At 40.2% G+C, this 13,866-nt stretch overlaps 2 protein-coding genes across 3 annotated transcripts in view; both read right to left on the bottom strand.

The window, feature by feature from the left end:
- Positions 1–2,691, bottom strand: part of vps39 (VPS39 subunit of HOPS complex) — a 42,576-nt gene extending 39,885 nt beyond the window's left edge. For both annotated transcript variants that reach the window (XM_033643519.2, XM_033643518.2), the window contains exons 1-5: positions 2,471–2,691; positions 2,275–2,340; positions 2,103–2,167; positions 426–468; positions 159–253 (exon numbers count right to left, since the gene is read on the bottom strand). In XM_033643519.2, the coding sequence (XP_033499410.1) occupies positions 159–253; positions 426–468; positions 2,103–2,167; positions 2,275–2,340; positions 2,471–2,543 (342 nt within the window). In that variant the 5' untranslated portion in view covers positions 2,544–2,691. The remainder of the gene's footprint in view (positions 1–158; positions 254–425; positions 469–2,102; positions 2,168–2,274; positions 2,341–2,470) is intronic.
- Positions 2,692–5,873: 3,182 nt separating this feature from the next.
- LOC117266597 (transmembrane protein 87A-like) overlaps positions 5,874–13,866 on the bottom strand; it is a 34,454-nt gene continuing 26,461 nt past the window's right edge. Inside the window, exons 17-20 of the mRNA XM_078175265.1 lie at positions 11,337–11,401; positions 11,184–11,236; positions 8,293–8,323; positions 5,874–8,138 (exon numbers count right to left, since the gene is read on the bottom strand). Coding sequence (XP_078031391.1) covers positions 8,097–8,138; positions 8,293–8,323; positions 11,184–11,236; positions 11,337–11,401 — 191 coding nt within the window. The 3' untranslated portion in view covers positions 5,874–8,096. The remainder of the gene's footprint in view (positions 8,139–8,292; positions 8,324–11,183; positions 11,237–11,336; positions 11,402–13,866) is intronic.

Genomic DNA, 13,866 nt, shown 5'->3' on the forward strand with positions numbered 1-13,866 from the left:
CATAACTTCTTTAATGATGCCCTGCCTAATGACTGTAGTACTGTATATACCGCACAAGTGAAAATGCTCTCACTTTAAAGATTTAGAACGGGAAGCAATACAAATACATGAGTATGAGTGCAGCAGTATACAGTTAAACACGTCTGACTGTAACTGACCTGCAGGTCACAGGCGAAGAGCGTGGCTCCTTTGGCTTTGGACACCACAGTGATCTGCTGGAAGGTCAGGAGGTCATGGACGTGGATGTTGTTCTCTGCCAGAGAAAAGAGATTACTCTATGTCTGATAAGATAATGAAGATGAATGTTGTGCTTTGACACAAAAAGAACTGCAGTTTCAAAGGTGGAACGGTTCAACAATAAACAGATGAAGACTAACAAGCAAGATGTTTTATATTGGAATAATTTAAATATTAGGGAAACTTACCAAGAAGACTGACAAGAATTTTGTACTGTGAGACGACATAAAGCTGTAGAGAGAGAGTAAGAAACACAAATCAAATAAGGTTTTAGCAAAATCTTCATCTTGATGCAGCAAAATTTTTCATCTCTATACATGATTTATTTTTTTTCATACTGTGTGACTAATTTTACTTCCATTATCTTTTATTAATACAGCAGTAGTGAGTTAGAATGTAAAAAAGATGCACGTTTACATCTGCTACGTTTCACCATCCAATTGGTTCAGTCATAATGAACACACAGCCTGGTCTTACAAAATTGTTAAAGGTGATCACGATGTCGAGACTTCGGTTTTAAATTTCTGATTACTGACTTTTCTGCATCCGGACATAATCTTCCAAGAGAGAACTGCAATGCAATTTAAGAATAGATTTTTTTCCCCACCCCTCCTTTTCCTGGGGTTCTTGTCACTATTGGTAGGCATGAGATGTCTCCCAGAGTACACACCAGAGAGATCATCAAATAAAGGTCAACTCATTGTACCTAAAATCAACTCTGAATCAGCTCATGGTGCTTTTAGTCATTATGGTCCTTCTCTCTGGATTTCTCCCCCACATCAACTCTTTGTCATCACAAGCTTTTACTGAGGTTTGTAAATGTATTTTTTATTTGTTTTAGGAATAAGTATTACTATTGTTATGATCGCCCCTTTTTAAAGAATAATGATAATAATACCTTCTTTTTTTTGTTAGTTTTTATCATGTCCTGCTTGTTTTTATATATGTAATACTTAATTATCTTATATAATATTTTATGTTTGTAATTTATGATGCATCTTAAGAACACTGACTTTACGCTTGACATATGAAATGTGCTATATAAATAGAGCTGACTTGACTTGAATTTGGAGGTTGATCTGAGCCATCTCAGTCACATCAATAGTGTTTGAAACTCCCAAATGCATTCCTTAAGAGTGAGTTATCCATTAGCAGCTGAGAGTTAAATTTAAAGTGAAGTGAGGCATGTGTTTGCTGTCAGACTTTCCTACCAATTAAGATATACTATGCAGGATCTTCCTAAAACAATGTATAGACTCATACAGAAGTCTGAACCATCACTTATGACCCCCTTTTAGAGTGTGGCGGTGTATTGTTTTGCAGAGACACTGCCTTCTGCCTGTATTTTATTACCGGATGTTTATGGGCGGGTACCCTCACTGTGCTCAGGTGAGGTCAGAGCTTTATAAAAACACAGCGAACAGGTGCCAGGCCATAAGTGGCAGGCATCCAAGAGACACAGCGCTGAAAAAAAAAATCTAATATAGCTAGGCGAAATGCCAACTACCAGTGAATCTGTTGGGTTTTTTTTAAGATTATTTTTGGCCTTATATTACCTTTATTATAGTGCAGCTAGCACACTGCTGCAAAGAAATCAGCCTTCATGAGGTGGACGCTACTCGCTGAGCTAGAGGCCGTCCCGGGTTGGCTTTGACTTTTTCTTTTGCTGGTGGTGAGCATGTTTACAAACAGTAACTGACAATCCTGCATAGTTCACTTTTAACACTCACGTAATAATACAGCATGTGGTCCTAAAAATCTCTAAGTATTTGACTTGTGACTTCCCTCACCAAACTTCAAAGGCTTCTTCCAAACAGGATTTTTGATTTCTCATCATCATAATCTCACCCTGCACTCTTATTTACCTGCTGTATCTTCTTTGAGAAGTTCTTATTGGACTTTTCCAGTGTCACCTCGAACCGGTTGGTGCCTAAAGACAAAACAGACATCAACTTTAATTTTAAAGGAGGCAACATCATGTTGAGATGGTCTGCAAATACACAAGGGGCCATCACAAATCTCTTAGACCCTTCCTACCCGCATCCTTCTTTATTCTGTAGAGCAGAAGGTGCCCTGGCTTTGTCCCCACAAGCAGCCAGTCCTCTGTGGGGAAACAAAACTCAGTCGTCAGTGGTGACACAATCCATCACTTCACCTGAGACTGCAGAGGCACCACTTCAATGTCACACAATAAAAGAGCAGTAATAGGATACATTAAGTGTCAACAACTCACCCCAGGCCGCGAGACAGTCGATCTGCAGAGGAAGCTTCTCCAAAATAGGCACTGGTTCATACGCGTCATGCATCTTGGAGCTGTGTTTCTGATTCAATTACACACCGCTCTGATGGATCGATCCCACACGGGAGGTGACGCCTGCCCTGCCGGGACAACAGCTGACTGACCGGCCGCTGATTAGTCTGTCAGGGTGATACGCCTCTATGGGTCGCCATCAACCGAAGGAGCAGTTCAGTACTTGAACAGGAAGTGAGGGAAGATGTTTTGAAGCGCTGTAATGCAATGCAGTTTGACTTGTTAGCCAGCTATCCCTCCGACCAAAACAACAGCTGATCGTTAGCCTGTTAGCTTAGAAGTTAGCAAGCAGCGGCTACAGCTCCTAAACATCGTCCCCTCTCACTCCACACCGACTGTAACCCGAACAGAGGCTGTCCGTTACTCTGACGGTAACAACCGACACAACCTTTAGTTAACTTAATACCGTTAGGAAGCGCTGTGTTAGCTGCAGCAGTTAGTTCTCGTTAGCTTCTTGTCACTTCCTCAGTTGTGTGTTGACGACGGCTGCGCGAGCGACTGAGGTTTGACAGGCACGTGACAGGAGTCAGCGCACTCACGAGGAATGTATTAAAGGAGCAGTGACACAATTTGTACTCACAGCTACATCTTTATTTTTCTCATTCTTTATTTCTTTAATTTTCTATTTTCTTTATTTTTTATTATTTGGATGATGGGGTACGAACTGCTCTGCATTTTTTCATATCTATCTATCTATCTATCTATCTATCTATCTATCTATCCATTTAAATTTAATGCTGTTTTAAGACCTTTTCTTACAAATTTTTGGACAAATCATATTTTTGATGATGTTTATGCACAGGAGCTTGACTCATGTTGACAAAAAAGAATAAAAAGATGGGTAAATTATATAATAAACAAAATGTTAGTGGCAATTAATACCTCATACATTCAAATTTAAGCCTATTTTTATTACTTTAAAGGCCTCATATTTGAAAAACATAATTTAAGACATTTTTAAGGACCCATAGACACCTTGATCTATCCATCCATCCATCCATCCATCCATCTATTTTTTCACATCTATGTGTTAAAAATACTACAAAATAATTTCAAAATTGGAAATCTTAGAGGATATCTTTATTCGCTTATTTTGAATTATAATAACACAAAATTATAAGTTTTAATCAAAGAAAAAAAAGGAGTTTACACCAATAAATATATAAGGTTATTATCTATTTATTACACTTCTGCTGTTCAGTTTTTAAAAATGGTTTAATTTTCAGAAAGCACTAAAGTGCATAAAGGCCGTAATAATAATAATAATAATAATAATAATAATAATATTATTTTAGCAATTTAATGTTGCCATTCCTTGTTTGTGATGGTTATGTTGTATAGTATAATATATACTGACATACACTGTTGTACAGTAAAGGGTTAAAGCACTAAAACTGCAGTCTAAAAGTTTCATTAGTATTCTGTTGCTAGGGCAACACCTTTGGTCAGTGTATTTCCTGTGTCACCTGTAATGGATGCATGTACATTTGTGTGTGTGTACTTGAATTTCTATGTTTCCTACCTACATGTGAAGCAATTTGTAACTGTATACTTTAAATAGTGCTACATAAATAAATTAATATTATTAATTAACAAACATTGCAACAGGAAATACAAAGAGGCCAATTTAGGATGTCTATGTTAAATTAGTAGAGGACTAGAGGTCTATGCAACAGTTCCTTTTGTAAAAAGACGATACGCTCAGTAATAGGCACCTAAATAATGTAATATATATTCTATTGCATGTTTAGAGAAAAATGGTCCATTGACATATGGTATAAACCAAAACTATGAACTTATTGTCTCATAAAGAACAGCTACAGAGTGGAACCTTACGTCAAGTATAATCTTAACAAAAGACAAAGATCCCTGTGTGCACAGTTGTACTCAGGAACACTACTATTAGCTTTAGAAACTGGAGGGTTTAACACCACCCCAGAGGAGGACAGAATTTGTTTGTTGTGTCATTTAGGTGAAGTTGAGAATGAGTTTCACTTCTTGTTTTACTGTCCTGTATATGAGGACATAAGGTATGTACCTTTCAGTAAGATGACCTCTATCTATGTGAATTTTTTCTTGGCTGGATGATGATGAAAAATTTGAGTTTTGTTTCAGAAGGGGAACCATTTTGTGGCTGGATTTCTTTGCCAGGCCTGAGATAGAAGGCACAGTATTCTGTTTTTGGACTGAGTAGTTAAATAACATGTATTTTTGATTGCTACTGCAATGTAATTGTAATGGTGTCTTGTGAACCCATGAGGGCTGGACACATGTAAGTGTGCATGACACAAATAAAAATCAATCAATCCATCATAATACGAACATTTGTCCTGCATACATACACACACACAAAAACTGACATTGTAACCGTGTTTCAATATAAATTTTATTTGCAGGACATACGCAAAAAGCCATACAATATCATCAGCTTCACATTACAATACACATCCAGAAATTGGGCCTTCGTGTCTCTCTAAAATAAAACATCCTCAACAAGACTTGGACAAATATATATTTAAAAAAAAAAACATAAATTAAAGAATTTAGAATATCCACACATACTGCAGTAGATTGCACAAGGACGGGGATATAGTCTGCCACCTGAGGCAAGATTATTTGCAGTGTGAATGGGATAAGCTCAAAGGAATCTGTAACTGCAGTGACATGAAAATCCTTCATTTAGCGTGTGCCGTATTGTATTATATTTTTTAAACTACATGTGCTACTGAATTTCGGTGAGGACTTTAACACAAAACTCTGGCCAAGTTAGTGGACGGGGAGTGAGAGAGGGTTACATACATACAGTGAATCACGTGTTCTTAAAATTAGGCCCACACCACATACATGAGGCTTATCAAAGGATTCTGTGTTCAGCAGCTAAAACGTGATGTGGACCTAAATCACTGCTGCTTATGTGAGAAGCTACAAAATGTTACTGTTTATAGAGATGAAAATAAACATCCTTACTTGTAGAGTCATGACTATTTTTGCTTTAAAGGGCCAGTGTGTAATATTTGGCATGGTTTATTGTCAATCTGAATCTGAATATTCTACCCATTAATATGTTTATACAAGTGTATAATCGCTATAAAATAAAATTCGTTTGGTTTTCGTAGCCTTATAATTATGCTTTTATATATATATATATAGCAAGGGCCTTGCTTTAGAGAGGTTGCCATCTTGCGCCGCCATGTATGTACGGCAGACCGAGCGGACAATCCAGCCAGTCAGAGAACGCATTTCGCGTGTATAAATGAACCAACGAAGACAGCGGAAGGAAGGAAGAAGGAGGAGGAAACAGCAGAGAGTCTTAGTAGTTCGTCAATGGAGAGTAGTGAAAGGTTTTTTTAGTTATAAAGTTTGCGAATGGACCACACTTACCACGCAACAGGAGAGAATGAACCCGAACCGTCATCTGCAAGGAAAAGAAGACGCAACTTCACTCCTTGTGATGCACTCTCTGCGGCGCTTTTCCTCCTGATGATATATCTCCCCAACGATGGTAGCAGTAGCACCGAATCCCATTCTGTGCATTCAGCTTCTCTTCTCGCCCGCTCAGCATCAAACACATGGAGTTCCTCATCTGTATGCTCCGGCTCAAACAGGTATGGCTCTGGGTCTGTGTCCGCTACAAGAAACTCTTCAAAATCGCGTTCAAAGTCGTCCATTGCAGCTACTATAGTCCGGAGATATCGCTAGGCTAAATAAACAGCTGAGCTCTGTTTACCTGCTACGCTGTCAGTCAGTGTGTGGGCTGGAGTTTGGTGGAGCAGAGAGGGGAGGGGGGTCCCCACTTGGTATGGTAAACGAGTAGGTCTGTGTGTATGAAGTGTGTGTGTTACGCTAGAAGAGTCAGAGTTTGGGACGGAGTCTTTTACCCCCTGGAGTGTTACTGGAGTTTTTGGAGTGCTCAAATAAACTGGCCTTTTTCCCGAACGCTCCTCTGGTCTCCTGCTCGTGAGGGATTCATTATAATATCGTAACATGGTTTAGATTTCTAAATAAATATTCACCTCCTCACTAGATAGACCTACTCCTGAAAAACTCGTGCGCAAGGCGTTTTGTCCCTACGAGGCCGCCGTCATTTACCCGACGGGAGGTGAGAGTGAGTGAGCCCTGCAATCTAGAATTTGACCACTGATGTCACTGTTTTCAACCCATTTTACACACTGGCCCTTTAAAACTGGCCTGTTTTTATAATAAGAATCAAACGTTTTCCCTCCTCGCTGAGGGCCGAGCAGCTTTTCATCGTTACTAAAAGCTTCAAAATCAGCAATACAAGAGTCTTACTTTCAGTTGTTTGAACTGTTCTGTGTTAAGATGATATCTCAGAGAAGTGATCTCGTGTAACGCTTGAGCGTGAACACTTCTGATGACACTGTGTGGTTATGGTAGTATACACTTGGCTTTGAACAAGTTTCATGACCAACAGGGTCATGATTACATTCTCCCACCTCACAAACAGTGTGTTCCAGTTAACACTAGAATCCCCAAAACACAAATGTCGCACACTTCACCCTGACAACTGTGATATGCTTCAAGTATCAATATTCACTGATGCGGCTGTGTTTACATAGAGTAACAGTAACTTTTTTAATTCTATATTTAGGATAACTCAGTTAGCCAGACAACAAAGTGTTAGTTATGTGTTCACAATAAAACTAATACTCAACATTTGTTGGTGCAGCTGTGAGAAATTATCTTCACTTTTTTAATTCTCTGGCTAAATGGTTAATCATACCATACAGTTGCTTATTTAAATATTAAATGTACGTCATCATGTGACCTATTAAATATGTAATGCAATAAAAACACCTGCATTTTTTTTTTACATTAGGTTATGGCAAAGAACATCTCTGAAGATAACTTCAAGTTCAAGTGTCCGATGCTGTGTTGGCTTAAATATTATCTTATTATGCACAATAACTTGAGCATTTATTTTCCCCTTCATTCATACACTCATCTAATTTCTTGGCTGAAACAACCGCCACATAATAATCATAATTCGTACCTTAACGGATTTGAAATCAGCCCTCACAGTCCAACAGATTTGGGTGCTTGGGTCGCTTTTGCAGTGTAAAGCGGGCAGAGAAACTCCAATCTTAAATATTGTATTAGTCTAAAACTAAAAGGCATAATTTTGATAAATATTCTATCTACCACAAGGGTTTTATGTTAAATGCCCATGTTCTGCTTCATTTTGGCCAAGTTTGTGACACTGCACAAATATCTTTGAAACAAATAAATAAACAAGTGTTCTGCTGTGTAATCGCTCCAGTTTCACCCCCTCCCAGAGTGCTGATCTCAACATTACCAGCATGCAGCTACGGACTGCACAGTACTCCCTTGATACAAACACATTATTTGTGCTTCTACCTTACTGAGCTTACAATACCTGTGAAATTAAATAAAAAATGTAAAGTGTCTGGAGAGAACAAGTTGGCTTTGCCCACATTTTTTTGGTACTCAGATCACTCAGAACGCATTCATTGCTGCCTCAGTGACATTGCTTTCTTCCCATTCTCACACCGTCTTCCTGCATTTGCTCCTACTCCATTTTGGATCTCTCCATCTTGGTTTTGAGGATTTCCTGGAAAAATAAGAGAGCACAGATTAACGTATGCACAGTAATGTGATTGTGTATTGGTAGCACAGTGAAGGTCATTACCGGGAGCATTTTAAACAGACAGAAATGTGATCTGAAATCATGGGACTAGCAGCGAGAAAGTGAAAGGATGCCTTACCTCTTCTTCATCCAGTATCACAGGGAGAGCTCTGTATAGAGAGGAAAAAGCAGAGAAGGAGGCAGTGAATGCATTCATACAGCCAAGATGTGAGTTTGTGCGTCTGGAGTATTAACAGTATAAGTTTCTAGTCTGAGCTGTCCTTGATCATGACCTGTAAGCTACATTAATACACTTACATAAACTGAGACAATATGACACACTAAGAAGGATTACTGTTATAAGCCGATACCTTATTCTCACATATTCCAGGTGGCGTAACACTGGATGTTCTTAGCAAAACACTGTAATGTGAAACCATTCGAAGGTCTTTCAAGACAGCTTTGAGCTTACAGAGACTCTTTAGACCTGGTAGAAGTGTCAGCAACCACCACAGATGCATTGTGATCTGATCACTCAAACCACTCGCCATGGTGGTCTGGGAGGCATTTGACAACATATCTTCTATGATGTAAATGCTCACATTAATCCTCCGTCACTGACCAAGAGCAAAGATGCCTGGGAACAAGACCTGATAATGACTATCCCTGACACCATCTGAGATCTCAGCATTCGTCACCTTTATTCCTCGTCCATTTGCATCCACCACTGCCTGCTGCAGTTCAAGCTCTTGAACTCTCAACCTCTGTCAAAAATGTCCTCCCTCTCTGATGACAGTTGTCCTAGATGCAAACAATCTCTGGAGACAATGAGCCATGTAACTTTTGGACCTCTACATTTGAGGTATACTCATATATTTGCCAGAAAACAATACATCCTGAACCTTTTACAGCATAGTTTGGTGGTCCTCTAACCAGGCAGGAAATCACTTCATACCAATCAAATGCGACTGCATTCCCGTCACTGTTAACACAAGGTTAATTCTTATTACCTGTCCCCCTCATGATGTGACTTCAAATAGAGAGGCTACGATTTATTCTGAAGGGTTATTGAATATGTTGAGAAACTGTCACTCCCAGCAGCTTAAGACCAACGCTAATTACCTGTACTTGTCTGCACCTTAGAAGCGGCCCCCGCAATTTTGTTGTATATGTATCATCCTATTGTTCCTGTGCAATTTGAATTTGACTTTTATTGTCCCCAAAGGGAAATGCTTTCTCACAGCAGTGTGCTTGTTTGACATAACAACAACCATAACAACAACAGCAACAACAGTGATGAGTACGACGTCCCGACAACCCAACAATAAAACTGAACAATAGACAGACACAGCAAGAACAACACTACGACACACAGACAGTTGTTACACTCAATAGGGTCTGCTGTTAAGGGCTGTGATAACTGAGGGGATCAGGCTTCTTCCAATGACAATAAAGGCTTTCTATTTTATCTATTCTATATATTTGACCTGTTTTCTACTCTGTCAATGTCCCTCTTTCTGTACTTTTTGTACTTTTGTTTCTTTGTTAACTAAAGAAAAGAAATGTTCGTCCTGATGCATCCACAACACGAATTTTCGTGTCCATCTCGGATGGCGATGGCATGGCCTGCCCTGCTCTCCCTTGGACTGGCATGTTCTCGTTGCCTTCGTTGGTTGGGTAGAGTAGACTAGGCCATGCCTTCGCTGTCCTTGTAAATGCAAATTTGGAGACATACATAGGTGCAGCTACATTCTACAGGCCCACATCAACGCCCACCACCAGTACAAGACAAACCCACCAACCTGACGGTTATTTCAACACTGCTACAACACCATTTTATAGTGAATGACATCACCACTTTATTCATTATCCCAGATGACAATATTTACCTTACATGCAACGAAATGTAATCTTTAACCTTACCGTAACCCTAACCATGTCTTTTTTAACCTAAGGGCCTGTGTCCACATGGCGTTTTTGTCTTAGTGCTGGCACCTTTTTTAATTGTTCCCAACGAGGACAGAGCATATGTGGCCATATATGCCCACTTAGAGAAAAAGTGCCATGCCAACGTCTTTTTCTCAGAGTGCTCCGCCTTCTTCGTGCAGCTGCTCCGAGTGCTTCGAGCTGAAATTCTCTGAACTTTTCAGAAAGGCGCTGGTGATGTCAGGCTACTGTCTACCATGACAACAAAAATAGAAAAGCCCATTTTTTGGGAGCATATTGGCTCGTGGACACTGGATGTTGCTGTGTTCCCTTTGTAAGCTTGTTGTTGTCTGCGTAGTCAACCCCCTGTTAATGGAGCGTTACAGTATCTACCCAGCTAATGTTAGTGTTAAGATATCATTGTCATAGTAACAAACCCATGCAGTGCGCATCAAAAAACAAAGCGCTGGGATGAAGCACTCCCCAGCACCCTGCCATAGCTTTTCTGCTTAAGGTAAACACTATGTGGACAAACCACCCGGCACTTCATAGCGAGCTAAATGCTAACTTAGCTTTATTTTTTCCAGGGCTTCTGCTTTCGGGCCAAGGAGAAAAGAGGGCTGATCGTGTAGTCATGGTGGGCAGGTCATGTATATGGTATAGCTGCTCCAACCACAGCTATACCTACTTGCAAATTCACAAGTAGGGTCAGGATCCAGGACTACGTCAGCAATGCAGGACTTGGTGGTTGTATTGGTAACGCCAATGACTAACGCTCAATGACTTGCCCATTTTATGAGGAGCTGCATAAAGTGTTGGGTGACCGTCTATCGATTTGATATCCCCAGCTGTACCAACAAAACCACTGATGTGCTAGTGAGCAGCTACCAAGAGTGTGGATGTAATTACTGTACACGGGGCCCTTTGACCTTCTATCGCAAGTGACATAGGCAGTAATGAACAAACAAGTGGTCAGTGGAGACACATGATAGACACAGGTGTGAGAGGCAATGTGTCTCGGCTGTCCACTTGTGATCACGTCACCAATATGCATGTTAATTCCAGGTGTAAACAGGCTCTTAGATTTAAATTTATTTTACTTACACATCAGCGACAGTTGTAGGGATGTTCTCCTCGACCCATTTTAGGTCTTCATCCTGGCAAAAGCAGAGTTAAAAAATACAAATTTATTAAGGATGTGTACGTACAGTAAAAGGATAGGAGAAGAGAGATGCTGATGGAAGACAGTGAACCCACCTCTTTACTCAACAGTTTCTGGGAGCCATTAGAGTCAGGCTTTGAGCCTCTCATCTTCATTCCCTCTAAAGAAATAAAATAAAAAATAAGCCAGCTGAAATCACACACAAAACCCTTGTCCAATTATATAATTATAACATAGCTGGGTTATTACATTTTCCATTTAAACCATTAAATGATTATAAGATGAAAACCAAACAAATCTGTTCTTCACGTATCAGCTTGAACAGATTTAGATCACAGCCTCAGTAGCATCGGGTTATACAACACAAAGCTCCGGTTGACAGGATTGTCTTTAAAGGATCTGAGCAGACCCAGATTATTTGCAGATGAGTGGGTTTGTCACAGAGTACAAAAATGCATAGACGCTTTGCAGTTGCAACACAAATCTGCTGGAAAAAACATTGCTGGCACCGTCACAGAGGTCCACCAGAACAGAACAGAACAGAAAATAATGGGTAAATATGGAGCAATTAGCACGCCAGCAGAAAAGATAGGAAAATAAGTGTTTCCACATTTAGTGTGTTGATGTGACAAACATCCCTGCAGCCCTCATGACTCTGGGATCTACACTACACTATTGAAGCGCTAAGTTTTAGAAAGAAGCTTCGAGTGTCTTTCATTATATTTCATAACGTCAGCATCCTGAAAAAAATCCTTGAACGGAATCTTCAGTTTGAATTAAGTGAATTACTACATTAAACGAGGTAGTCTTTTCTTTAATTAAATCAACTTTTTTTAATGATTAAATTGAGTTGATGGTGCTGTTAGAGCACTCCAATAATACAGGCGTGTGTCTCCATTTGTGTGCGGTGAGCAGGAGCGCAAACCAGTTTTTCAAAACAAATTTTCAATGCCCACAAATATGGAATGAAGCAGAATCCATCCATTCATCAATTCTCAATTGCTTATCCAGGGCCAAGCAAAGCACCCCAGACATCCTTCTCCCCAGCAACGCTTTCCAGCTCCCAAGGTGTGCCAAGGCCAGATGAGATATGTAATCCCTCCAGTATGTGCTGGGTCTGCCTCGGTGCCTCCTACCAGTGGGACATGCCCAGAACACCTCTAACAGGAGGCGTCCAGGAGGATCCTGATCAGATGCCCGAAGCACTTCAACTGACTCCTTTAGACATGAAGCAGCAGCGAGCTACCTCCAGATGTCCGAGCTCCTTAGCCTATCTCTAAGGCTGAGCCCAGCCACCCCATGTCAAGCAGAATATTTTGTTAAATAAAAACAAGTTGTGAATTTTGCAAACGATTACATCTACCTTTGTTCAAAACTTTCTGACATTTTGGACTTCACAAAACTCTGGAGTTATTGGTAATGTCTGGATCAACAATCCTACGCAGCCACCCCTGGAATTAAATTCTACAAATAGTATAATATCTGTAACCGTGCAGCAATATCAGGTTGAAACAGAATGAATAGATATGCAAAAAAAGAAGAAGCTGCACAGCATTCAAATATTGATTTAGATTTTGAATGTCAATGATATGAACGCAGCTTCGAAACTTCAAACTGCTCCTTATAGCCCTGCTAACTTTTACTGGATACTTTAGCTAGCATGCATGTCAGATATGTTTATAAGAAGACAATACTGCTCAGCTGGCTGGATAGTGTTCTTCATAGCAAACATAAGCAATGAATGACACTAAAAAATGCTACATCAATCATAATTATCACAGACAAAAGGATCATTCTGCCATCAAAAAACAGCACAGCGTCCTGTTAGCCGAGTGGGTAGGGAACATACAGGAACATACAACCACATGAATGCAGCACACCCCCTCTCTCATCCCATTTCCTGTCTCTATTACACTCTTGGTTATTGAAGAACAAATAGAAAGAAAAAAACTGAAGCATGTCTGTTTGAACTGTATAGAGGAGGCCAAGATGTACAGTTCAGTCTTATAATGTGTTCGTGTGCTCATAGCAACTGTTGCTCATGCCTGTGTTTCATTAGTCGTTCAACATGCCCTCGCTGACTTCCACTCAGCACTTGCTCTGGGAGAAATCCCCACCGCCATCGTAAGTGTCGTTCCATTTGTCTGAAAAGCTGAAATGAACTTGGAACTCTTTAAATTCACTATCTGACATGCTTTTCAGTTTCAGCTTTTCTAATATATCTTAGAGGTCTTTGAAGATAGGCTTGGAGAAGTGCTCTCCAGTTGGAGGTGGTGACATTTTAATGTTTTGCGATGTCAGTGTCTTGGCTTTTATTTTATTTTCTGTTGGCTTTGCTGACACACAGCCAGTCAGATGCATTAACATGTGGAGACCACCTGGACGACGCGTCTCCCCTTACCCCCACTGTACAGGAATAAAGCTAAAATATACCAGATACAGCTGCTGCCATCTTGCTCTGGTGATGTCATTCGGGGGCCAGAGTCTGCGCAGTAGCAATCTCCCCAATATCAAGTTGCCGCCTAAACACCTGCCCAACCGTCAGGAAAACTAACACTTGAACATACAGCAGTGTGATTAAAACTATGAGTTTTTAGTTTGGCCCATGTCCCATCCACTAACATG

This window comes from Epinephelus lanceolatus, chromosome 15, assembly GCF_041903045.1.
Source record: "Epinephelus lanceolatus isolate andai-2023 chromosome 15, ASM4190304v1, whole genome shotgun sequence".
Lineage (NCBI taxonomy): Eukaryota > Metazoa > Chordata > Actinopteri > Perciformes > Serranidae > Epinephelus > Epinephelus lanceolatus.